The following is a 26,760-nucleotide window of genomic DNA, read 5'->3' as shown; positions in this document are numbered from 1 at the left end:
ACGATTCGTTACAGTTTCCCCGTTTCTCGCTTCGCCCCCCCGAGCCACTCTGGGCATCAAAACTGGGGCCAATTTCTCCTCTGCAGTTTGGGGTCGGACTGGCTGTGGAGAAGGCTCTCAGCAGAGTCAGCGTCCTCGGGGGTCTGGCCCAACGTGGTGTGGAATCTGCAGCGAGGAATCGTGGAGCGTGGGAAGCCTGCAGCTCTGAAGGTCCGGCCGCGCTGCGTGGCGGGCTTTGACCCGCTGTTGCAGATACAAACGGTCGGCGCGAGAAGCGCGCCCGGGCGCGGGTGTGCGGCCGCCGGGATTTGTTGCTGGAGGCTGGGCTCCAGGGCTGTCTCTGGTTGCATAGGACCCCCCCACCCCACCTCCCACCCCCCTCCCTTTCGGAGTCCGCTTCTTTGCTCCGTGGCTGCTGGGTGAGCACCGAGGAGCTGGCGAGGCTGCACCTTAGATTGGGCTGAGGTCTCCTCTCTTGATGCCTTTACCGAAGCCCCGGGTGGGAGCGAATGACCAGGTCTGTCCTTTCGTGTTTTCATACTTTTAAATCTAGTGGAGCGGGGAGAGCCCCTAGACGTGTCTTGCCTATATACCCAACTGCTTAGGTCCCTTCGTGACAACGCAGAACCGTGGCAGCCCATCCTCTGAGACGTGGCTGTGATTTACGGTAGGGAAGTGATAGACTGATTCCTCCTATCGGAGCCTCAGAGCCGAGGGGCGTCCCAGCTCCTCGGAAATATTGACTGGAAGGGAGAGATGAAAGGAGTGGGTGAGTGCCTTGCTTGCATCTCCCTGGTGTTTCAGTATTTTTCTATTTTCCTAGGGGACTATTGATTTTTCCCTCACTATGAAAAAAAAAAATCAATCTTGACGTCTTGATTCCGGAATTAGGTCTGTATTAACCTGTTTTTCTAAAGTTGTCCAAACCTTTCAACAGTTTTATATGGGAGCACGACAGTCCTACTCAACTCTGCCTATACTTGTCCCTTACTTCCTTTGTTCCACCCCCACCCCCATTTTCTCAGTGTTTTCTTTCCCAGCCCTTTCTTCCCTATCTCTTAGGACAGCATTTCCCCAATATCTTTTGTGAAAAGTTTTATAAACGTAACTTTTCCTCATTCTCCTCCTCTGTTTTTGATACACGGTTTTTAGATAATATCTAGCATTATGAGCAATGTCATCAACTTAAGTCATCAAGCACAATGGCTATAGTCAGTGTAGTTACTTCATGTTGATTTAAAAAAAAAATCACTCTGAGTTTAATGGCATTCCATTGGGAGGCATCCTTGCATGACCTCCAACAGCCATGATCTCTAGCTAGATTGAAAATTGGGTTCAGTTGGGCAGATCTGACTTGTGGAGAGAGCTCTCTGGAGGAAGCTAAGGAAGCAATATTGAGACCATCTTAATGGTTGAATCTATGCTACAAGCTGAGTAATATCTTCTTCTTTTACTTTTCTTTGATACGGATTATAAAGTGTAAATGTTATTTTTTTAAGTTATGTTATTTTTCACCTCTGAAAGTATTATGTTAAAATGTGCATAAGTTAGAGATCGACTTCTTTTAATATCTTAATTTTTAATTTTGTAGTAAAGACTTTCATGAAAATATAGAGCAGTAACTATAATTTTTTCTATAATTTCACATTTTGTATTCCTTTATTTTTTTATTTTGTTTTTATCACTTATCTCCTTCACCTACAGATCCAAGCTGTACTTGTATCTTACTCTTCTTCAGAATATTTATTCTGCTGGTACTGAAGAGGATGTGTTCCAGGGACATACTTTATGGTCAGAAATTCCATTACCAGAGGTAGAAATAATGAGACATTGATAATAATGAGACATCGATGTATGTTCCAGAACTACAGAGAAAAGAAAGATGGAATAGATACTATAAAGTGTTAAATGAAATTACATGTACTAGAAAGATGGAATATACAGGATTAAAGGAAGTCTGTGGGGAGAAATGCAATTTATATTAAAGTTGTAGAATGTCTGAGGGGAAAAGGTGCTCCAAGAAGAATTGTGTTAAAATAGATATGTCTGGAACTTAACCTCAGACCTTCTATAATGGCCAATGACAATTACAGCCAGCTTAGTTCCCACATCATCTTTTCCTGGAAAGTAAAGGCTGGTCATGTTCTCGAGAAGTCATCTCTCTTCTTCCGTATATCTGTTGATCCCCAATCATCCTAAACGGTGTTAAAAAAGATTTGCCTTTTCGGCCAGTATTTTGTATAATGTGATTTGAGGATTACTTCCTTTCTTTTCTAGTTATCTCCCATTTGAAAGGACCTGAAATTCCTCCTGCCTAAAAATGTAAATGCTTAGTTGAAGTAATTGATTGGCTGAAAAATAGTGATAAAACACATGCATGAGTGTATAAAAATATAGTCAATAACCTGTTCTTTACCATATTGATAAAGGAGAGGAGACTTGGGTCAGGAAGATACTGTGTTCCTAAAATAGAGAAAAGGTTCAGAATGGGATGCCTAGGAGCTTAAACTAGAAAGTTTACTAAATTTAGGATTTTGCACATTGTTAGCCTTATTGCCTCTAGTTAGAGAGAAGGTATGTAGAGAGATGATTTGTATCCTGGGCAACTGCTGGGAGGTTGACTGGGGGAAAGATCATGCTAACTCTACTTCACCTGATTTGTGAATTGTTCTGTTTTGTTTTTAATATCAGTGGCTTCACTTTAAAGAAGCTTCATTCCCAGAGGATTCATTGCTCAAGGTGTTGTTATCTATTATTTTCCTTCTATGAAGTGTCCATGGACAGTTACAAGTAGATATTTTTAAGTGTGTTATTGTGCTTTGCCTTAGTGGTTGACTAGACTTATAGTTTAGGTAAACTATCTCTCTTTCATCTCTTTTTAGCAAAGGTTCTTAACTATTTATAAAAATATATTTATTTATTTTATGACCTCCTTAGGGAATAACCTTTTCTTTGGAGAATCTAACAAAAGCCCTACCACGTGAGTCATTTAAAAATATAATCCCATGGTATTATTTTCTTTGGGATTTTAAAAAAGTGAACCATTTTATTTAAAATGTCAAATATTTTTCATGTGTTTTGCTGCACACACATATATAAATACATATTCTGTTATGTATATTTTTTGAAGTATACCACCTTTACTAGTAGCCAATATTGCCAAGTTAACACTAATACACCCCTTCACAGAATTCTGTAGATTTCAGATTTTTAAATTTACTTTGTAATTTCCTAATAATTCGATTGAGTGTCTTTTCACATGTTTACCCTTCTGTCAAATTCCTGTTCAGGTCTCTTTCCCGTTTTTCTATTGAGTTATCTTTCTTTTCTTATTATTTTGTAGGAATTTCTTTACATACTCTAGACATGAATCTTTTTGTTGGTTACATATATGACATCATCATCTCCCACTCAATGGCTTATCTTTCTACTCTCTTAAAGGTGTCTTTTGATGAACAGAAGTTACTAATTTTAATGTGTTTCATTTTATCAATCATAAGATAAGAAATTCTTCTGTACCCGAAGTTCATAAAGATTATTCTCTTATGTGATCTCCAGAAAATCTGGTTGTCTTATATTTTATATTTAGATCTTCAACAAACCTGAAATTAATTTGTGAAGGATGTGAGGTACCCTTTACATCAGGGGTTCAAGTTTTATTTATTCCATCTGGATATTCAATTGACAAAGTATCATTTATGGATAAAGACCATCCTTTCTCCAGGGCTACTCAGCATCAAGTTTGTCATAAATTTAGTGTCAGTGGTCTGTTTCTGGACTGTATTCTGTTCCATTGTTCTATTTGTACAACTTTTCACTTATTCCAAATTTAACTTTAGACTGAATCTTGATATCTAGTCGTTAAGTCCTCCTATTTTTATCTTGATAGTTGTCCTTTATCTTTTGCATTTCTATATATATTTTAGACTCAGCATGTGAATTTCTACCTATGAAAAACTGCAGGGATTTTTTTTGGGGGGAGGGGGAGGGAATGCATTGAATCTATGGATCAATATACAGTATATTGAGTCTTCCAATCCTTGATCAAGGTGTATATCTCTTCTATTGAGGGCTACTTTAATATATCTCACTAGAGTTTTATGAGTTTTTCATTGGTTTTGATGTCTTTCTTACATATATTCTCCAGATTTATTCACATGTTTATGATTATTTATTGATGCTATAATGAGTTATTTATAGATATATAATTTTTAAACACCTCTTAATTATTTGGGAAATACAATTGGCCTTCTATCCAGCAACCTTGTTAAATTCACTTATTTCTTTTTATTTTTTTTTCATATACAGTTATGTTGTCTGTAAATAGTGACATTTTACTTATTTCTCTTGCATGTTTGTACTGTCTACCACCTCTAGTACAATGTTGAATAGAAATGAGGAGACTAGATAAGCTTGCCTCATTCCCAATCTCAGGAAGAAAGTTTTCAGTATTTCACTATTATGATGTATGATGTTTACAAGAGATTTCTGTAGATGATCTTTATCAAATGCAGTCAGTTCTCTTCTATTTCTAATGTCATAAGAATTATGTAATAAATGGGTGTTGAATTTTAGCAAATGCCTGTTTTGCATGTCTTAAAATTATTATAAGATTTTTCCTTTATTTGTTAATGTATTGAATTATACTGATTGATTTTTTTATTTTGTTTTATACCTTGGATAATAATTTCATACTAATTTATTCATTTTATTGTTCTAATTGTGTTAACTTTGACCAAATGGGTGTTGAAATTTAGTACATGCCTGTTTTGCATGTCTTAAAATTATTATAAGATTTTTCCTTTATTTGTTAATGTATTGAATTATACTGATTGATTTTTTTGTTTTGTTTTATACCTTGGCTAATAATTTCATACTAATTTATTAATTTTATTGTTCTAATTGTGTTAACTTTGACCAATTAACTTTGACCAAAGTTAATTGTGTTAACTTTGACCATTATTTCATTTGGCTCCTGTGCCCTTTTGAGGTACTCCTATCAATGTTGGATTGGTTTGTTTGTTTTGTGTGTAGTTTTTACTTTCTGGAACTACATAATGCTGCAGGTTCATTTTGCATATTTCCTGCCCCAGTTCTACAATTGGTCTTTTCTCCGGGGAGCCCTGGTTCCTTTTATTGGAGAAGAGCATTACACACCAAGATCTGGATGCCATGTGTGCTCTTTGCTACTGGGGTGTCGTTGCTTTTAGTCACTTTCAGCTGGCAGAGAGCGGAAATCAATGTGTATATACTAAGCTGTCTATATCTACATATCTATAAATATTTCAATATGCAACTATCTGTATCTATATTAAGCTAAACATAAATTCATACTGATGTCTCTAATTAATCCATTAGGCATGGCTTATTCTTGTCTCCTCCCCTTGCTTATCTATAAATTCTCACTCCAGCATTGAGAGAACGTAGCTGCTACTATTCACTCATCCACTTACTTAATTGTTCAATTCGAGTATCAGAATTAACATATATATATATATATTATATATATATAATATATATATATGAAAAAACTAGAGGACAGTTAAAGCCAGGGGAACAGACAGCTAGTTGCCCATTTGAGCAAGTTATGTGTCAGAGACAGGAGGGGAAGTAAAAAGCTAGGACTTAGCAGCTCCTTATATAAACTTTCATATAATCATCCTTATTTCAACACCCCTTGGCCTTACCCTTGCGGAACTGTAAGGGGCCCCTCATTTCTGAACCTATGTTGCTGCTGTTGGTTTTCTCCTAAATAGACAGATGTGATTGGCCGGTCTGTGCTCTAGGTTGGCTGTTACTCATCCATCTGCTTTCCATCTTCCAAACTTTTGTTGATACCTCTTCTGTCATGGAATCCCTGTAGTTCTATTTGCCCTGGTGAGGATATATGGTTTTTAATCTCACTTGTTTTTTAACCAAAGCATCTTATTAGCAACTGGGTGAGGTCAGAGCTCTAGGAATTATGACTAAATCTGTGCTAATTCTGTCTCCTTTTTTGACTGATTTTTAAAAATGTATCCTTCATAATTATCCAAAATAGTCCTTGATGGAGACTATTTCAGATTGATGTGTCTTCTCAAATGGTACTTTGTTGTTCAAAATAAAGAATCTGGGAGAATATCATATATGAGACACGTTTCAAGAACGTGAATATAAAGCAAACTTTTTTTATAAGGAAAAATATTGGGGGGGAAAACACACCTTATATTCAGGAATATGAGGTAAATACTAGGCAATACTAGACCACTAGGGAAGATAAGTTAGGGGAGAAATAGCTAAGCAAAGGTAAGTATGGAGATGTGAACAAAATAGGATATGTGAACAAAATAAATTAGAGAAGCTTCAAAAACACGCAGTCTTAATTGTTTTATAAATTTTTACTTTTAGGTGAAATATTAGATTATTTCAAAAGCTGGAACTGAATGTAATGTTAAATAATGGCAACAGGCGACTTGAAGAGAAGCTTACGGAACCTAGAACAAGTGCTTCGCTCGGTAAATTATCCTCAAGAAGTGGATTGTGTAGGGTAAGCTAGGATATAAAGCATATTTGTAGTCTTTTTGGTAATGATTTGATATAATATTTGACATGGGGGAGTATCTAAATAAAGACACCGATTTTATCTGGGCACTTAGAAAAATTTCCTTGAAATGATTAAAATATTTTAGAAAGCAGGGAATTACAGGAGTTTATTTCTAAGTATGAATTTTAAGAAGTCCAACTCGAGATTTAAATCACCTTTTAGAAGTAGTAGCAAAGCTCTAGCCGGCTTGGCTCAGTGGATAGAGCGTTGGCCTGTGGACTGAAGGGTCGTGGGTTTGATTCCGGTCAAGGGCGTATGCCTGGGTTGCGGGCTCAATCCCCAGTGGGGGGTGTGCAGGGGCAGCTGATCAATGATTCTCTCTCATCATTGATGTTCTATCTCTCCCTCTCCTTTCCTCTCTGAAATCAATAAAAATATATTTTGAGCCCCAGCTGGTTTGGCTCGGTGGGCTCGATCCCCAGTCGGGGGTGTGCGGGAGGCAGCCAGTCAATGGTTCTCTCTCATCATTGATGTTTCTATCTCTCCCTTTTCCTTCCTCTCTGAAATCAATAAAAAGATATTTTATATATATATATATATATATATGTATATATATATATATATATATATATATATATATATAGACATACATATATATTTTTTTGGGGGGGGAAAGCAGCAAAATATACATCCATATTTGGTTCCTCTCTGAAATCAATAAAAAAATATTTAAAAAAATATATATATATTTCTTTTTTGAAAATAAAATAAGAAGTAGCAAAATATACGTCCATATATGGTATGGTCTCTGTACAACTTTTAAACTCGTAGAAATGTAATGAATTCATTAGTTATATGACTTACCACCCTCTCACATCCAATTGGATAGTATTTCTTTATGATTTGGAAGATTCTACTTAATAGATTTCTTATGACCACTTATACCTTGCCTGAAGATTATTAAGCTAACTCATATAACAGACCCCACATTGGACATTTTGTGTTAATTTCCACTTTCCCAATATGACTGACTTGCTTTTGTAGGTTGTAGCAAAGCAACATACATTTCTTCTACTAGAGGCACGATGCACAAAGAATGGGCCTTCCTTCCCCTGGCTGCAGGCAGCCCTTCGCTCTGGCCGAAGCTGCCTTTCCACCTTCCCACGCTGCCCAGAGGCCCAGAGTGGCTGGAACAGTGCAGAACGCCTGCGTCGTCGCCATGGCGACGACTCAAGCATCCTGCTCGGTGCCTGCGTATGCAAATTAACCCACCATCTCTGTTGGGTTAACTCACTCCTGATTGGCTGGTGGGCGTCGCGAAGGCAAGGTCAATTTGCATCTTATTTTTTTTATTAATGTAGATATTCATGCCAATCTAATATGGTATTCCTGTCACCTTCTAGCCCCTAATACATCTATTCTTACCTGGGATATTCGTTGATATTTACCCCTCTGGGATGTAAGTTGATATCAAGTACTTAGTTGTTGTTGTTTTTTTGGAAAAGATTTTTTGTTGAAATTTAGAGAGAACATCAAGGTGAGAGTGAAACATTGAGAATGTGCTTCCTGCACACTCCCTACTGGGAATTGAACCTGCATTGTGGGCATGTGCCCTGTCTGTTAATTGAACAGGCAGCCTTTGGGTGCATGGGACAATGCCCTACCCACTGAGCTATTCCAGGCAGGGCTAATCCTTAGTTTTGTTCAGTGTAGTATCCCCTTATCTAGAATGATGCCTGGCACATATTAGAAGCTATTTAAACATTTATTCAATGAGTGTCAAGGGACAAATCCAGATTAGGTACATTGTCAAGTAGTAGAGTGAGTCTTGGCTAAACCAACTACTAAGTAGAATTCTGGAGTAATGGGCTTTACATATAAAAATAGAAGTTCTGAATGTATACTAGGGAGAGTTAACATTAAGAGATGGCTGCAAATGAAAGGATAGTAAGGAGAGCAAGGAGAAAGTTGAGCTCTGATGACTGTTGTCACAGGTATTATATATGAGAAACGGAAAGTATTCCATAGTATGCTTCCATAGCATATACCAGTGATGGGCAACCTTTTGAGCTTGGTGTGTCAACTTCGCCAAAAAACTGAGCATAACTCAGGTAGTGTGTCACTTTGAGGAAAAAACATTATTTCGCGACATTTATAGTTTAAATAATATAAATATATAATTGTTATATATAATTGTATTTAATAAACCAAAAACTAAATACTTAGTGCTGACACGCGTGTCATAGGTTCGCCATCACTGGCATATACCAATAGGTTAGTTATTCAAAAGAGGGAAATCTCTACTGTCTAGTCTTGCCAGGGCTTAATCAGTTTGAATAGCTGTTTTCTTTTTACCACCTTAACCATAAACATTTTTTAAATTTTATTTTAATATATTTTTATTGATTTCAGAGAGGAAGGGAAAGAAACATCAATGATGAGAGAGAATCATTGATTGGCTGCCTCCTGCACACCCCCTACTGGGGATCAAGCTCCCAACCCAGGCATGTGCCCTTGACAGGAATTGAACCTGGGACCCTTCAGTCCACAGGCCAACGCTCCATCCATTGAGCCAAACCAGCTAGGGCTACCATCAACATTTTAAAAGATATTTTGTATAGGAATAATTTAAAAAGATACCGATTATGTTCCTTTCTTCTGCGTACACTGCTTAAACATTTGATTTTCTTATTGACCCAAGAATGTCATTAAAAACAATCATTTTTAGATTATTTCATAATATAGTAGTATCTGCAGGGTCTATTGAGATAGGTAATGCTACTCGCTGCTGTTTCAGATTACCACCCTCACATACACACACAGCCACAGATATACATATTTTGATTCTTTCCACTTTTTTCCCATTTTAAAATTTTTTCTTGTGATTTGCTGTTTTTTGTTTTGGTGTGCCAGTTTATAATACCTGTTCTTCTTACTGTTTCTAATCAAAGTTCTTAGACCATAGATAACCAAGATTTTTGAGGTTGTTTTATATGAGATGTTAAATGAAGATCTGGCTGTCTTCTATTCATAACATGCATAAAATGGGACAGATTTTGCTGTTCAAAAGCATTTTTTGTGTGTGTCTTTTTTAAACTGTTGTATAGGTAAAAAAGGTTGCCAGAGCAGTTTTCTCATGGGTAAAATATTATATCCATAAACATAAAAGAGAAACAATTTATATTTATCCTGAAAAACAAATTGTAATGCTATCATCATATACTTGCTCTCTGCCTTATTAAAAATATTGGCTTGGGAATAGGGAGATTTATGTACATCTTGAATTTTGTGGAAAACAAATGTTTTACATAAGTGCATTATTACTTCAATTGAACATATATAACTGGGTAATTGAACTGGCTTCTCCTGTGCTTTGTTGTGGGAAAATCTGTGAAACTACTTCACATGTAGAAAATGAGATTCATATGTGTAGACAATTAGACAAGAGTACAAGACAGGCATGAGGCATCAGATACTGAATAGCCAGGGAATCATTCTGGGAAAGAGAAATATGGATCAGAACGTTGAGGATGGCTTCATGGAAAGCTTGGTATCTGACAAATGATTTATGGAGAATGAATAAGAGGCAGAGAAAAGTGGGATACCTTTCTGGAGGAATTAGCATAAACTAATAAGGTACAGATTTCAAAGGGGCCTAATACAAGGGAAGATACTGATCAGACTAGTTACAGTTTCCCAACCCTGTTTTCCTCATCTATAACTTAGAATTCATAATATTTTACCTTTGCAGTTTGTGATAAAAAGCATAAGAGGTAAGGTAACAAGTGCTTGCAAGAGCATATAGTGTACTTGAGCTCTGTAAGATGGTACATTTGTTTTATTAAGACCAAATGTACTAGATTTTCTATCGGTATTAAAGAGCTATTGTAATTGTTTGAGCAAATGAGTAATATAATTTGGCTAGACTAATTTAGTGTTGGAGATAGAATATGAAGGGTCTTGTGCATCACTTTATTATGGCTATAGTGTTATAAATTATTGACAATAATTCTTATATTGCCCCAATTTTCCAATTTTGTGGATTTATGCTCATTAAAAACCTTTTTCTTTTTCCCCCCAACAGTTTGGTTAAGGGAGATTTAGCAGCATCTTTGCCCATCATCAGCTATTCTCTTACCTCATATTCCCCTTATGTAGCAGAACTTCTGATGGAATCCAATGTAGAACTCATAGCAAAGAATGACTTGCGGTTTATAGATACCGTCTATAAGGTATGTTTGAGTTTATGAAATAACTAGAGGCCCAGTGCACGAAATTCATGCACGGGGGGGGGGGGGGGGGTGGGGGGGCGGGAACGGGGTGTCCCTCAACCCGGCCTGCACCCTCTCCAATCTGGGACCCCTTGGGGGATGTCCAACTGCCGGTTTAGGCCCAATTCCACAGGACATCCCTCTCACAATCCGGGACCGCTGGCTCCTAACTGCTCGCCTGCCTGCCTGCCTGCCTGATTGCCCCTAACCGCTTCTGCCTGCCAGCCTGATCGCCCCCTAACTGTTCCCCTGCCAGCCTGATTAATGCCTAACTGCTCCCCTGCCGGCCTAATTGCCCACAACTGCCCCCCCCCCCGCCAGCCTGGTCGCCCACAACTGCCCCCCCCCTGCCGGCCTGATTGCCCACAACTGTCCCCCCCTGCTGGCCTGATCGCCCACAACTGCCCCCCGCCCCCGCCGGCCTGATTGTCCACAACTGCCCTCCCCTGCTGGCCTGATTGCCCACAACTGCCCCCCTTGCCAGTCTGATCTCCCCCAACTGCCCTCTCCTGCTGGCCTGATCACCCACAACTGTCCTCCCCTGCCATGACCCGCCTCCTCTGCTCGAGGTGGCAGAGACAATGGGACCGGCCTCCTCCGCGCTGCGCAGAGCCACGGGACCCCCAGGCCTCACAGCGCCGAGCAGCTATGGGGCCCACCTCCACTGTGCGCGCAGCCATCTTGTGACAATGTTGCACGAGGGTGTGATGCCACCTAGGCTTTTATTATATAGGATTGTTTTAGAAATCATCGGTGGTTTTTTTCAGATTAATGTTTTTATAATTTCTTAATATATATGCAGCATGTATAGTTGACAGTATTTTCATATGCATTTACCTCATTTAAATGAAATCCCTATTGCAATGAAGATGTAATTGAAGTTTGCTTTATGTTTCATACTCTATTAAATATGACAACTGGTAAACATTTGTCATTGGTATCATTTGCCATTTTTTACAACAAATTTTAGTAAAATTTGGTATGCTGGCAGAAGCTAGAGAGAAATGTGGTTTTATTGAGTAAAGTTTGTGGTGTATAGAATTATAAGTTAATCTAGTTATTTGTAGAGCTTTGACTGAGTTTTTATGTTCCTTGAGGTCTAGGACCATGTCTTATATCTACCCTAGTATTTACACTTGTATTATGCACTTAATCTCATACTTGGTTCTTTAAAAACCCTACTTATAATCATTAGTTCTTGCTCAAGTACTCTAGTTTTTTAAACTTTTTTAGAAAAGGTAAAACCCATTTATCAAATCAAATTTTTCTTTTTTAAGTAGTAAGTTGCACTTGATGAAATAGGAGCTTTCATATGTAGAGTCTCTGTTTAATCTTTCCTTTATTTGTCTTTCACCCAGAAAACTTCTGTGGAAGCCTAAGAGGCACTTCCAAGAAATCTTAGGGTTCAAGAGTAGGTTTTGGAAATTACTGGTCTGGCCTATTGCTCTCATTTTACAAATGAGAAATTGAAACTCAGAGGCCTACTGACTTGTCTAAAAAATCATATACTGGAAGAAGTATAAACACATAAAACTATGGTTTCCTGACTTATCTGGTATGGAGTGAGCTAAGGAGTATTTCTAGTACCTATTAGGATCATCCTATACAATAAAGAGGTAATATGCAAATTGACCCTCACACCATCACAAGATGGCTGTGCCCACAGCAGAGGCGGGGTTCCTGTAACACAAGATGGCTGCGCCCACAGCAGAGGCAGGGTTCCTGTAACACAAGATGGCTGTGCCCACAGCTGAGACAGAGTTCCGTAACACCAGATGGCTGCGCCCACAGCAGAGGCAAGGTTCCTGTAACACAAGATGGCTGCGCCCACAGTGGAGGCAGGGTTCCTGTAATGAGCCGTAACGAGCAATCAGCAGGGACCTGAGGCTGCATGGTGCCGGGCCGGGGCGGGGACCTCAGGCCGCCCCCGCTGCCTGGAGGGGCTTGATGGGGGCCTCAGGCCGTGCCCTCTGCCTGGCAGGGCTTGATGGGGGACCTCAAAGCGCACCCCTTGCCCCGGTGCCAGGCCAGGGGACCTCAGGCTGCGCCCCCCGCCCAGTGGGGCTTGACGGGGTACCTCAGGCCACGCCCCTGACCCAGCCGGGCGTGAAGAGGGACCTCAAGGCGCACCCCCCACCCTGGTGCTGGGCTGGGGGACCTCAGGCCACACTCCCCACCCCATTTGCCTGGCCAGGGGACCTAAGGTTGTGCCGGGGAACCTGAGTCTGCACCCCTCGCCTGTTAGGGCTTGACCTGGGACCTTTGGCTGCGCCCCCCCCCCACCTGGTGGGGCTTGATGGGGGACCTGAGGCTGTACCCCACTCCCGGCACTGGGCTGGGGGACCTGAGGCTTAGCCCCCCACCTGGCACCAGGCCGGGGAACCTCAGGCCATGCCCCCCGCCCCAGCGCTGGACCGGGGGACCTGAGGTTGCACCGGGGAACCTGAGGCTGTGCCCCTCACCCTGCGGGGCTTGACCAGGGACCTGTGGCTGAGCCCACCCCCCACCCCCCACGACCCAGTGGGGCTTGACGGGCAACCTGAGGCTACACCCTCCACCCGGCACTGGGCTGGGGGACCTGAGGCTGCGTCCCCCCCTGGTGCCAGGCCAGGGGACCTGAGGTTGCGCCCCCCTGCCCGGTGGGGCTTGATAGGGCTGGGGCCCGCCAGGTCTGGATCTTGCCCATTGGGGGTTGGGCCTGTCTAGGTCTTGCGTGATTTTAAGGCATGCATGGGTGGGCGGGGACTTGATTCTGGGTCCCATGGTGCGCCCCATACTCTGACAGGAGGAAGATTTTCATATACATTTTACTAAAATTTTCATCTCTGACACTTCTATTTTAGAGAAAGGGTAAATAGCAATATTAAAATATTTCCTCTAATTAATTCCCTTTTAATGTCCATGAATTTCGTGCACCAGGCAGGCCACTAGTTGGGTATATTTTTCCATCTCTCTGGACAGCCATCTATTTTTGGTACATCCCTAGCTTCCTGTTTCTACCTAGATACCTCTGCTGCCTGGTCATAAATCTCTTTCTACCTTTTAAATAAAAGGCCACCCTAACCAGGTGACCATTTATTATTTTAGATTTTTTAAATAGATTGTTCCCAATATTTTGTTGATCTATTCCCTCTTCATAGCTTCTTCGTGATCAATTTAATTATAAACCAATCCTGACGAAAAAGCAGTTTCTCCAATGTGGATTTGCAGAATGGAAAATTCAAATTATCTGTGATATTTTGAATTGTGTGATGAAAAAGCACAAGGAGTTGAGTGGTCTTGATAAGGTAATTTTCTTACAGATTTTAACTTACGCTGAGTGGCCAGTATTTTAATGTATAAAATCAATACTCTAGATAGCAAATTAATACATAGCATAATTACTGCATTATTCACAGATTTGTGTAACCTTATAATACCTGGTGTTTGCTTTAAATACTAGTCACTTGTATTTGCACATTTGCAACTTGGAGGTACTGGTCCTAAACTAACAGTTTAAACAGTACATCTTCATCACTTCTTAGTTTTCAAAATATATGGAATTTAGACTTATTTGACAGTCATATTTTATATATAAAATTTAAATGATACTAGAATTTAAATATACTAGTACATCATGTTTTTACACAGAACTTTTTACATCTTAATACTTTTTTTTTAGACTCCATCACTACAAAGAAAGAAAGTCAATTCTGTTAAGTCAGAACCTGGTTCAAGCAGCGAGAAGTCATCTGCAGAACCTGTTGGCATTGATATCACTGGCAGGTTCATGACTTCAGGAAAGGTCAGAAAATACAGCTACCTACCTAATCCAGTGTACAAGGCTCACTTTTTTTTTCTAGCTAGCAGCTGGTTAAAACATTCTAGTTAGGTATTATACCATAAGGATTTTTTAGCAATGCATATCATGTGATCTGGAGAATATTCCAAAAGTTAAGAGGGTAGAAGTGTAGAATGGAACAAACTTTCTCTTTATATTTCTAATTCCTATTTCTGACTTGTTTCCTAGATAGAATAGCAATGATTTAAAAAGGTTATATTATGTGCTCATGAATAGTTACTCCTAATTATGTATTTAGTCTTCCTACAACATGGGAACCTAAATAGAGCATGCCATTAGTTATAAGTTACGTGCTTTCATTTAACTGTGCTCATATTTCTCTGTCAGGAATGTGAAGTATCCAGTGATTGATAGTTCCTAAACTTATACTCTGGTTTTGGGTTAGTGTTCTGAATATCTTCTCTTTGTTGATAGATATCTTCCCTGCCCTTATCTGCTCAGCACCTGTGGCTGAATAAGTCTTACTCTCAGGACTTTCCCTTTGTCATTATTTAGTTTGAATCATTAGCTAAACGTCTGATATTTTGTGGTTTGTTTAATTTAAAAAAAATGTGACAAGTCTTATTCACAGAGTCCGTTCTTGATTATTTACGTAAATTATGTGGTAAACTATTTTATGATGAAATTGTTTTTAAAGTAACTTTCAAATACTTACAAAAGTACTCATTCTCAGTTTCAGCAATTTACCAACTCTTTGCTCATCTTGTTTCATCTTTATTATAACCAGTTTTCCCATCTTTCCCCAAAACCTGAAACAGTTTGAAACAAATGCTTTAAAGTATCATAACCACAATTTCATCACCACTCATAAAATATTAATAGCTTAATTAATGTTTTATGTCCACATTATATGTGGTAATTTAAACTTTTATAAATCTTAAAGGGAAGATAAGATGTTCTTTTGCAAAGTGACTGTGTGTGTGTGTAAAATAATTGTGTGAGGGAAACATTGAAGCAGCTCTGACATAGCTTTCTCTGGGCAGAAGAAAGCTGTGGTGATCCGTCACCTCTACAATGAAGATGGTGTGAGCAATTCTGACAGTACGTTAAGTGCAATGACAGATGTGAATGAAGCATTTGCTGTGAGTGACTTAAAGGATACTGAAATAAAGATTCCTGAAGAAAAGGTCCCTGAAATCGAGTCTGAGCAACAAGTAAGAATTTGGGATGTTTTTAGCAGATGCCAGTATTTCTTATTCCGATGTACATGATTACTTCAGCATCTAAACTTTGGAATATCTCTGGCCTTTTGAATTATTAATTACGGCACATTATCCTTGTTACCATTACTTAAGAATCAGTAAGCCTTACTGAATATAACTTGGCATATTATTTACTGCTTATTTTTAGGTGTTATGGGTAATGCAGAGATGATAAAGACATGGTATGTCTCTTCAAGGAATTTAGTTTAATGAGATATAGAGATATACTGCTTTGTACAATGAAGATTCTCTATCGCCTATTCCCTATATTGATGAATGGAAAAAACTGGTGCACTACTGCCTTTTCATTTTCCGTTTTGTGCCCTTCGTGTCTTTTTCTCTTTTCTCTAAGAGTACCTTTTCTATTACAGTATTGCCACAGATCCTAGTATAGTGTCTAATCTCTACTGCTTCTGCTAAAACTCTTTTTTCTGTCTTCTGTGTCTTGTGATGTCTCTACATCTGTATACAGTTGGCATTTATAAAACTACCAGATGGCCATTAGGCTTATTTCCCATTTATAGCAAACTAAATAGTTTCAATGCACTGCCATTTCTTGGTCATTTCCTCTTAGCTTTGTGCTGGGTGCTAAGTGTTGTTACAAGAAGCTTGTTAGTGACAGTTATAATGTACTACCCACTGTTGTTCAAAAGAGTCTTACGAAAAGTAACTTATTTAATCCTCACAAGAACCATATGAAGTGGGAATTTTTTAAAAATAAGTAAATTGAAGCATCAAGGTCATACATGTTAGACTGTCCAAGTAGTCTGCCTCCAAAGGTAGCAGTCTTAACTCTCAAGCTCTATTGCCTATTGTAACTATTGAAATAACACAATGGGTCCAGCCAGCATGACTCAGTGGTTGAGCATCAGCCTATGAACCAGGAGGTCAAGGTTTGAGTCTTAGTCAGGGCATATGCCTGGGTTGTGGGCTCGATCTCCAGTAGGAGGCAGCCAGTCATTGATTCTCTCTCATCATTGATGTTTCTCTCTCCCTCTCCTCCCTTTCTGAAATCAATATATATATATATATATATATATATATATATATATATACACACACACACACACACATATATATATATATACACATATATATATATGTGTATATATATATATATATATATACACACATATATATATGTATATATATATATATATATATATATATATATATATATATATATATATACATGCATACACACACACACACGTATCACAATGGAAATGGGAATATGATGTTGACTTTTCAAGGAATTTCAATTTGTGTAATATTATTTTTAATATTTTAGGATATAAAAGTTAATCCTGAGCTTACTGCACTAAAGACTCTGCTTGCTGAATGCCAAGAAAAGCTTAAGAAACTGACTCAGATAGAGAGCAAATTAGATTCTTTGGAAGAAAAAATGAAAGGAAAAGTGATGGTAGATGAAAAAACCTGGACCAATCTAATAAGTCGTGTCACTCTTCTTGAAACAGAATTGCTTTTGTCCAAAAAGGTATTTTCTTTCCTTAGTATTTATAGGATATCTCAGATACAGTGAAGTTTTTATTTATTATTGTGTTTATTCCTTTGGAAATGCTAAATAAGAGGATATTTGGGTAATGGGAAAATGTTTGGTGGGAATGAAGTCCTATTTAGACATGCCTGTTTTATTGCTATTGTCATGGCTATTGTTTTTCTCTACATCAAATAAGATAATCTGACAAATCTAACATTTGAGCTTTTAGAGCTATTAATACTTGAAGTATTTAAAATAAGGTAAAATAATGTTTGCTTTTGTTTTTAAAAAGCTTGAAATTATTTCATATCCTATCATAGTACAAATGGCCTATTTTACATGGTGGACAAAATTGGCAGGAGAGGAACAATTAAAATTAGAACTCCCTTTTCTTACTCATTTACTTCAATCAAATTGTAAATTTTATAGACAGTCACCAAATTTGCCATTGCCTCATCTAATCTGAGAAATTGTTTCTTAGTTTACTCAGGATCTTAATTTCTGGTCCTAGTCTATCCTTCCTAAAAAGTAAAGTTAGTAGATTCAAGAAGGTTACTATCTGATTCCAACATTTAAAATATTTCTTATTCTTAGGAATATTTATATATTGCTTTATAAATAAAATACTTAAATATTTAAACATTTATCATGTCATCTTTATATTTTATACTTAGCAGTAATAATGTAAAATAAGAACGTTTTTCTTTTCATTTCATTCTAAATACTAAACTATATTATTCCAGAATGATGACTATGTCTACTATGATGAAATGAATGAAGACTATGCTTCTGGTAGTAGCAGGAATATTCTGAAACTTGGTAAGTTCTTATGGTAGTAGTATTGGTAGTATAGCATTGTATTGGATTACAGTATATATATAGAATGTGCATATGTGTTTCAAAACTTAAAGGTCTCTTGATTAACAGTTTAGAAAAATAATCTTCATAGGTATCTGGTAATTTTAATATTCCCAAGCCTTATATTTTAAAAACTGCAAAGCTCTTAGGAACAAAGAAAATATAACTTACAAACTTCTGAAGCCAAGGATTGATAAAGAAGCCAGCTTACATATCTTTTGTGACATAGTGGTTGAATAAATTCTAGTGTACAGAATTGCAAACTTTTAGAGATTTTTTACCCCTTTAATTGCTAAGTGCTATCTATAATAATAAAAGCATAATAGGCAAATTGACTGAACGACTGAACAGCAGAACGACCGTCCGGATGACCTTTCAGACAACAACACTATGACAACCACTGGTGCCAGGCCACCCAAGGTGGGTGCGCTTGGTCAGGGGCCTGGCCATCGACCCATGATCGCCCTGCAGAGGGAGGCCCAGGCCATCGGCTGGCAGGGTGATCAATCAGTTGGGGGTCTCCATGATTGCCCCAAAGAAGGAGGCCCAGACTACCATGTGACAGTGCTGCGGCAGATGGCGGGGCCTCTCTCTGAGGCAGTGAGCTATTGCAGAGCCCAGGCCGGGTGGGCAGGGCCTACCTCTTTGGGGCAATCAATGGTGGGGCTCCTGGACTGTGAGAGGGCACAGGCTGGGCTGAGGGACCCCCCCCACCCAAGCGCATAAATTTCGTGCATCAGGCCTCTAGTAGAATAATAAAAATGTATCTCCAAGTTTCAATTTACACTTAAGTAGCAGCTATGCATATGTGATAATATGTGAGAATAAAATGCATTTGTCAGTAACCTGTAAACAGCATACAGCCTGCTAAAAGTGGGATGTAGCTAGTCTTCAAAGTTGTGCCATGTGACCTTGACCTTTGAGTTCAAATAACTGGATCAAGAATAGATACCTGATCAAAAGGAATATCAATACAAAAGGTGTTGAGCCAAATCATTTTGTCTCCCTTGGAAATTTGGAATTAGAACACGAGGGGTAATATCTATCTAATAATAGAGTAATATGAAAATTAGGCATCACTCCGCGACAAAAATGGCGGCCCCCATACCCACAAGATGGCAGCGCCCAGTCCCCTCAGCCCCACTGCTGGAGTGTCTGGCCTGTCCCACCAGCAAACAGAGCACTGAGAGCAGGGCATGGTTGCTTCCTTAGTGCTGCAGCAGCGGGAAGCCACCAGGCCCCGCGCACACGGAGCCGGCGGAGGAGGGGGGCCTGGCGCCTTCCCGTTGGTCTCCACGGCGATCAGGAAGCTGCTGGGCCCGCGCACACGGAGCCGGCGGAGGAGCGGGGCCTGGCGCCTTCCCATTGGTCGCAGAGGCTATCTGGAAGACTCCAGTGCCACCAGAGCAGGGCATGGTGGCTTCCTGATCTCGGCAGCCGGGAAGCCGCTAGGCCCTGCAAAGCCGGGCATAGCGGCTTGCTTAGTGGGGCAGTGGCAGGGAAGTCCCCAGACATGGCAGACAGAGCCCAGACAGCAGGGCTTGGGGGCTTCCTTAGTGGGCAGTGGCGGTGGAAACACCCCCAGGCCCGGCAGACAGGGCCCGGACTACAGGGCATGGGGCTTCCTTAGTGTGTCCGTGTCTGGGAAGCCCCCAGGCCCGGCAGACAGAGCACACTGCAGGGCATTGGGGCTTCCTTCACATGGCACATGGCGGCAGCAGGCAGAGAGCGACAGCAGGGCATGGGGGCTTCATCTCCATGGCTGCAGGGAAACCTCCAGGCCCCAAAGAGAGCAGAGAACCATGGGGAGTGGGCCTAAGCCATCAGTAGGATATCCTCTGAGAGCTCCTGGATTGTAGAGGGTGCAGGTTGGGCTGAGGGACCCCCGTGCATGAATTTCGTGCACCGGGCCTCTAGTCTATATCATAAAAGGCCTGTGGTCATAATGGCGTCACGACCACAACCGGTCACCAGGAGGTGCATGGAACACCTCTCACAGGCTGGTACTCACAGCTCGCATGACGAGGTGGGGCCCGCGGCTCGCACAGGGCAGGTCTAGGTCTCGCGTGATTTCACGCGCTGGGCCTCTAGTATCAAATAATGTTGATCCTGTGCTGGGCATTTTGTCCAAATTCATGCTGATGAGTAAGCAGAGGAATGGAGCAAATTGGCAAGAGAAGTAGTCAGAAGACACTGGCTCTGTGAGAGACGAAAGTAAACGTCTTTTTAGTTGTTTCAGTCCTCTGTGTAGGCTTATAATAAAACTATTTAATTTTTTTTCTGGCCTTGTTTTTGTAGCAAAATGGTCCTTAAGCCTGTTGATCGATTTGACAGGAACATGTCTTATCTGTGGTGATCTGTAATTTATTCAGTTGTAGGGAGGATTTTCAGTTGCCATGAGTTAGTAGCTTATATTTAAAAATAAATTAACTTGCCTATTATTCAAGGATTTGTTATCATGACAATGGTAATATTGCCTTTTGTAATTATTATTGGCCAATTTTTAACACCTAGGTCTTTATATGTAGGTCATTATCTTAGACGAATATTAAAAGCTCATCTGCATACCAGTAACCATTTTATATTAAAACTAGAGGTCTGGTGCATGAAATGCATGCACGGGTAGGGTCTCTAGGCCTGGCCAGTGATCAAGGCCGATCAGGTTCCCCGCCTCCCTACCTCCACTCCTCCTTCCCTCACCACCTGCACACTGCCACCACGCGGTTCTGCCCACCTCCCTGCCTTCTACTTCCCTTGCTCCCTCAGTGCCCCTCTGCTGCGGGTTGCCCTCCATGTTCTGAGCTTCCCCATGGTGGTCAGTGCACGTTTTAGCAAACAATTGAACTCCTAAGGGGACACTTTGCATATCAGCCTTTTATGTATATACTAGAAGCCCAGTGCACGAAATTCGTGCACAGGGGGGGGGGAGGGGTGTCCCTCAGCCCAGCCTGCACCCTCTCCAATCTAGGACTGCTCGAGATATGTCCGACTGCCCATTTAGACCCGAGCCCAAATAAACAGGCAGTCAGACATCCCTCTCAAAATCCAGGACTGTTGGCTCCCAACCACTCGCCACCTGATTCCCTTAACCGCTTCTGTCTGCCAGCCTGATCACCCCTAACCACGCCCCTGCCAGCCTGATTGACGCCTAACTGCTCTCCCCTGTCTGCTTGGTCACCCCTAATTGCCCTCCCTTGCCGGCCTGGTCGCCCCCAACTGTCCTCCCCTGCAGGCCTGGTCACCCCCAACTGCCCTCCCATGCAGGTCTGGTCCCCCCCGACTGCATTCCCCTGCAGGCCTGGTTGCCGCCAACTACCCTCCCCTGCAGGCCTGCCCCCCCGCCCCCAACTGTACTCCTATGCAGGCATGGTCCCCCCCAACTGCCCTCCCATGCAGGTCTGGTCCCCCCCAACTGCCCTCCCCTGCAGGCCTGGTTGCCGCCAACTACCCTCCCCTGCAGGCCTGTCCCCCCGCCCCCCTCCCAACTGCACTCCTATGCAGGCATGGTCCCCCCCAACTGCCCTCCCCTGCAGGCCTGGGTCCCCCCCCCCCCCACTGTCCTCCTCTGCAGGCCTGGTTGCCCTCAACTGCCCTCCCCTGCAGGCCTGGTCCCCCCCCCCCCAACTGCTCTCCCCTGCCGGCCATATTATGGTGGCCATCTTGTGTCCACATGGGAGTGGCCATCTTGTGTCTTGGAGTGATGGTCAATTTGCATATTGCCTCTTTATTATATAAGATAGATATTTATTTTTCTTTCACGTATAAATAAAATTTTTAGATATTTGACTCCACTTTTAAAGGAAAAGATAACCTGAAAATTTGATTTCTCCACAGATAGCAAAAGCAAAGAGAAGAAAATAGGTATTCCTCTGTCTTCCTGTTATAGAACATTATCTAGAGACTCAACTCCCAGAACCTCAACTCTTAATTACTGTGGTCTGAAAGATATTTCAGAGGTAAGAAAAACTGGCAACTGCTTAGATGATTTCCTTTCGAGGGTCAGGAGAACAAGCAAGCATTAGATTTAGTTGTAGATGCCATTGGCAAGAAAAATAGTGAGACTGTGCAAATCTTAATCTCTCATAAAAATTCTTTGTGATAAGTAAACAGTACTTAATGCAATGTTTTAGTCTATGTTTTATATGTTCATGGTCCATCTTTGATGATGGTTTATTTTGAGAAATTGCCTAAATTTGTTGCTTTTTAAATTAAAGGAAACAACAATCCAGAAAATGGAAAGGATGAAAAAAATGTAAGTAACAGAAAGGGGCAACAGAAATTCATTTCTCTATAGGGAATTGTATTGGATTACAGTATATGTAGAATGTGCATATGTGTTTCAAACCTTAAAGGTCTCTCGATCAGGTGTGGAATTTCCTTCAGGACTCAAGTGGATAATAAATCCTCCTACAGTTATGTGTTTGTGAGATGAGTCACTGTTTTGGTTTCTAACAAGTGATATAAAACATTGTTAATGGAATTAATTGTAGATTAAAGAGTTCGGGAATATTTTTGGTTGATAGTTAATCAAGAGGATTATCTATTTTTAATAACTGATTTATCAAAATATTAAATGATATGTGTAGATGGGTGGTTTGGAGATATTTTAAGCATTAAGTATTACTAGTGTTTTTCAGAAAGTTATTATTAAGGTAATATTAAAAATGATACTGGTATCTAAAGTGCAGTTGAAAGGAAATATGAAATTGTATTTAAGTTATTAGGTAGCCTACTATTTTAAAAACTATTTCTTGAAATTTGAGAAGTACTGAAATAACTTATGCTCCCAGAAATAATTGACTCCAATTGTTATTCCTCCCTTCTGGCCATAGTATACTTAACTTATTAACAGTGACTATATTTGTAAAAAAGAGAAATGTTGAAATTTATTTTAGCTTAAACACATAATTTTAGCAACTTAAAACCTATGCCTCATTATGTTATTTATTTACTTAATGTATTACTTATTGTTTTTCAGGTTTGAAGAAACTGCAGAGTTACTGAAAGGTTCAAATCATTCACTATGAATTTTTCCACATGAACTTTTCCAGGACTTTGGCTACTGTATATGTTGTATATTTTAAGAATTCCCTATAAATTTTAATATACTGCAGTATTTTTGTTAAGAATTTTAATTCCATTTGGTATATGAACTTTTTCATGCAATATTGAATAAATACTTAAATATTTTTGTGCTATGATTATATGCTTTTACTCTGTTTTACTTTTCCTAGGAAAACTTAGGTGCCAGTACACTTCTTTTACAGAGTGAACTCATTACAGCACTGTATTTTTGTGTTGACATTTGTTGGCAGTGTGCTAAGTAATATGTTTTTAAAAGTACAGGCTCAGGACCATAGCTTACATCCTGTTGGAAACACTCCAACTGGAACTTGCATATTGTACCCAAGAGGCTGTCGTACATACCATTTTGCCATCTGTACTGATGAATATGTTGTAATGAAAAGTTAAAAATGCTCATTGAAAATGAAATAAAACAAAACTACAACAATTTCATGCTCAGTGAAAAAACAGCAACACATTTTCAGTTACCATTGAGAAAGTAAGGGCATGATTCTCTTTCGGATTTAGAAGCAGGTCGGAAAATTAACTGTGAAAAATGTGTTGAGGACTTTAGTGCTCTATTCTGTAACACGTTTTAAGACCAGCAGCACAGACACAGATGGTGGCCATCCAGTATTACAAGATACACAGTGAGGTATTTTTGTTTTTTTTAAGTGATGGGAAGTAATATATTTTTCTGGAGAGAGAAAAAGTTTGAGATAAAGTTAAGAGAAAAAATAAATTTACTCTAGGTTACTAAATAAAATATTATTATTTTTTAACTTTATAAATAAAAATGCAAAAATAATCCCGGGTATTCTTCAAGAAAATTGATTCTATTTGAGAGGAAAAAGAGAGTACTTTTTTATTACTATTTAGTTCATCTGATTGTATATTATTTACCCATCTGTTTATATTATGTGTGTAATTTGAAATTTGTCACATATTTAACATTAACATAAAGTTAAAATTCTAAGTAGAAATAACTTTTAAGAAAGCATTTTTAATATTCTAATATATGCATAGTCATTAGACTTTAAAATTAGGAGCTTTTGAAGTTAGCATAAAACCTTGCAATTAGAAGAGTTTCAATAAATATTTCTAGGGCAAATCCAATTAGCTTTATATTTTCAATTACAGGAAAATTATAAAAATCAAGTTTAGCCTGGCCAGTGTTGCTCAGTGGTTGAGCGTCAACCTGTGAACCAGGAGGTCATGGTTCAGTTCCCAGTCAGGACACATGCGGGCGTTCCGGGCTCCATCCCCAGTGTGGGGTGTGCAGGAGGCAGCAGATCAATGATTCTCTCTCATCATTGATGTTTTTATCTCTCCCTCTCCCTTCCTCTCTGAAAGCAATAAAAAAAAATATTTTTTTAAAAAATCAAGAGTTTAAAAGAAAAATTATCAATTAACTTCTAAAATATTAGTACCGGCATGGAATTATAGCACCACCTTGTGGTTCATATGCCACATAAAATATCTTTTCTTAAAACAAGTAATTTTGCATAAAATACTTTTTTTATTGATTGATTTGAGAGAGAGAGAGAGAAATGGGGAGAGAAACATTGATTTGTTGTTCCACTTGTTTATACATTCATTGATTGATTCTGGTATGTGCCCTGACTAAAGATTGAACGCACAACCTTGGTGTATGGGGAGGATACGCTAACCAACTGAGCTATCCTGCCAGGGTAATTTCTCATAAAACACAGGGTCATATTTTTCCTTTTGAAAATCCCAATTAAAAATTCAGCTCAATATCTTTTAAAAAGAAACATTTTTGAAGTTTTCTTGTGCAAAGACAGAAGAAAAAGTCTTTGTTTCTTTCTTCCCTCTTCTTTTTTTACCATTTAAAAATTTTTTTTCAATTATAGTTGACATTCTTTTTTTTTTATATAGTGTACATTTCCATACAGATGATTTGAAACTTTTTTCTCTAATCATCACCCTAGGATATGTTTTTATTGGTTTTGGAGAGAGAGAGGAAGGGAAAGAGAAACATCGATGTGAGAGAAACAGTGATTAGTTGCCTCCCATACCCCCACCATGGCCTGGGATTAAACCTACAACCTAGGCATGTGCTCTGACAGGGAACTGAATCCGCAACCTTTTGGTTTCTAGTATGGTGCTCTAACTGAGCCACCCATCCAGGTCTTAAAATGTGTTTAATCTCCCAACTTATATATAGTGTGCAAATTATAAGTATCAGTTGAAAACATAATAAAAGATGTCTTATATCATCAGGTGGAAATTTGAAATCCAAATTTTGTTACACTTTTATCTAACAATTTAAATAGGAACTAATAAAATCAGCTTATATTAACACCATACATTTACACTTACAAAGAATCTCACTCTCCTGCTTTGACACCATAATCTTCCAGGGAAAAAGAAAGCCAATTTGACATAGTTGAAGTTATTGAAGAGATAGCCAAACTATTTTTTATTCTAACTTTTAGAAATTATAGAAAAAGTTGTTTTGTTCCAGGCAGTTTGGGAAGTAGCTTGTAACTCTAAATCAGCCCCTTTTGATTAACTTGAAGATCTCGAGGAAATGAGGGAGGGGAATTCTGGGTACATTATTTGGAAGTACATAATTAAACCCTTAGTTAACTGGAATTTTCACTAATCCATCCCCTTAATTCTCTCATAAGTGGGATGAAAGGTATTTCTACTAACCACAAAGGCATCAGCAGCTTGTGCTTCCCTCTCCTATACTCTAAGTAGATGTGGATAGAAATCATACAGGAACACTCTAGTGAATGCATACGGTAAGATACTAGTAAGAACATTAAAAAGAGCTAACATCGGCTGTACAAAAATTCTAGGCAAAGCTAAGGACTTTTTATTTTTATAAGGGTTAATTTGAGCCAAACTGACGACATGCTAGGGAGCAAGATCTCAAATGTTCCCGCTAAGGACTAGTAAGTGGGAAAAAGTAGTTCTATATTTTTTGTTTGTTTTACTCTAGTATGTAATGTTTTAACATGTAATATAGTCCCTAAAAAATAAAAATTAAAGACTTTGGAACTGCGTTTTATGCCATTCATTACTCACAACTTTATATAATTGACAAGCACTTGGGGAAGCATTAAAAAGTAAAAGAACCTTGTCAACTTTACAAACTACAACACTTTTTGAGTTCAAACAACATTATAGATTTAATTTTTACTTTTTAACAATCCCCAGGTTTGTGCTCTTTCAAGGTGAAGGATGTAGAGAAGTGATGAGGTGGGGGTAGTGTGAAACTTTAAAGTTGAACTACAAAATCAAAACTTTAATTGTTGTGTTACTTGAGCTTTAATGTTCCTAGTGAAAATGGCAGGTTTCTTATACTAAAAGTGTGAAGAGAGCTGGGAAGCCGGTACTGACAGCAGTTGCAACACTAAGAATATGCAACTTTAAGTCCAAGTTCATTTTATGATTATTTTTATTTATATCTAATATTTGTAGGAATGGAGAGGCTATATAGTGTATACATCTTATTTTTCTCTCTGAAA

At 39.2% G+C, this 26,760-nt stretch overlaps 1 protein-coding gene across 7 annotated transcripts; it reads left to right on the top strand.

Moving 5' to 3' along the window:
• The first annotated feature begins 74 nt into the window (after nt 1–74).
• Nucleotides 75–26,205, top strand: CEP44 (centrosomal protein 44). 7 transcript variants are annotated; one of them, XM_079772940.1, is made up of 12 exons: nt 1,247–1,434; nt 1,705–1,813; nt 6,388–6,526; nt 10,608–10,755; nt 13,935–14,081; nt 14,456–14,578; nt 15,619–15,789; nt 17,129–17,335; nt 18,082–18,157; nt 22,031–22,152; nt 22,411–22,448; nt 23,175–26,205. In XM_079772940.1, exons 3-12 carry the CDS (start codon nt 6,438–6,440, stop codon nt 23,221–23,223), a joined length of 1,170 nt encoding a protein of 389 aa, XP_079629066.1. In that variant the 5' UTR covers nt 1,247–1,434; nt 1,705–1,813; nt 6,388–6,437; the 3' UTR covers nt 23,224–26,205. The 7 variants fall into 7 exon arrangements, with proteins under 7 accessions (XP_079629067.1, XP_079629068.1, XP_079629064.1 ...); XM_079772941.1 differs by lacking the exons at nt 1,247–1,434; nt 1,705–1,813 and adding an exon at nt 75–210; XM_079772942.1 differs by lacking the exons at nt 1,247–1,434; nt 1,705–1,813 and adding an exon at nt 217–517 and having other exon boundaries at nt 15,622–15,789.
• The last annotated feature ends 555 nt before the right edge of the window (nt 26,206–26,760 follow it).

This window comes from Cnephaeus nilssonii (genome assembly GCF_951640355.1).
Source record: "Cnephaeus nilssonii genome assembly, chromosome: 5".
Classification (NCBI taxonomy): domain Eukaryota; kingdom Metazoa; phylum Chordata; class Mammalia; order Chiroptera; family Vespertilionidae; genus Cnephaeus; species Cnephaeus nilssonii.
Note: the sequence above shows the minus strand (reverse complement) of the source record. Positions and strands in the feature narration are given on the sequence as shown.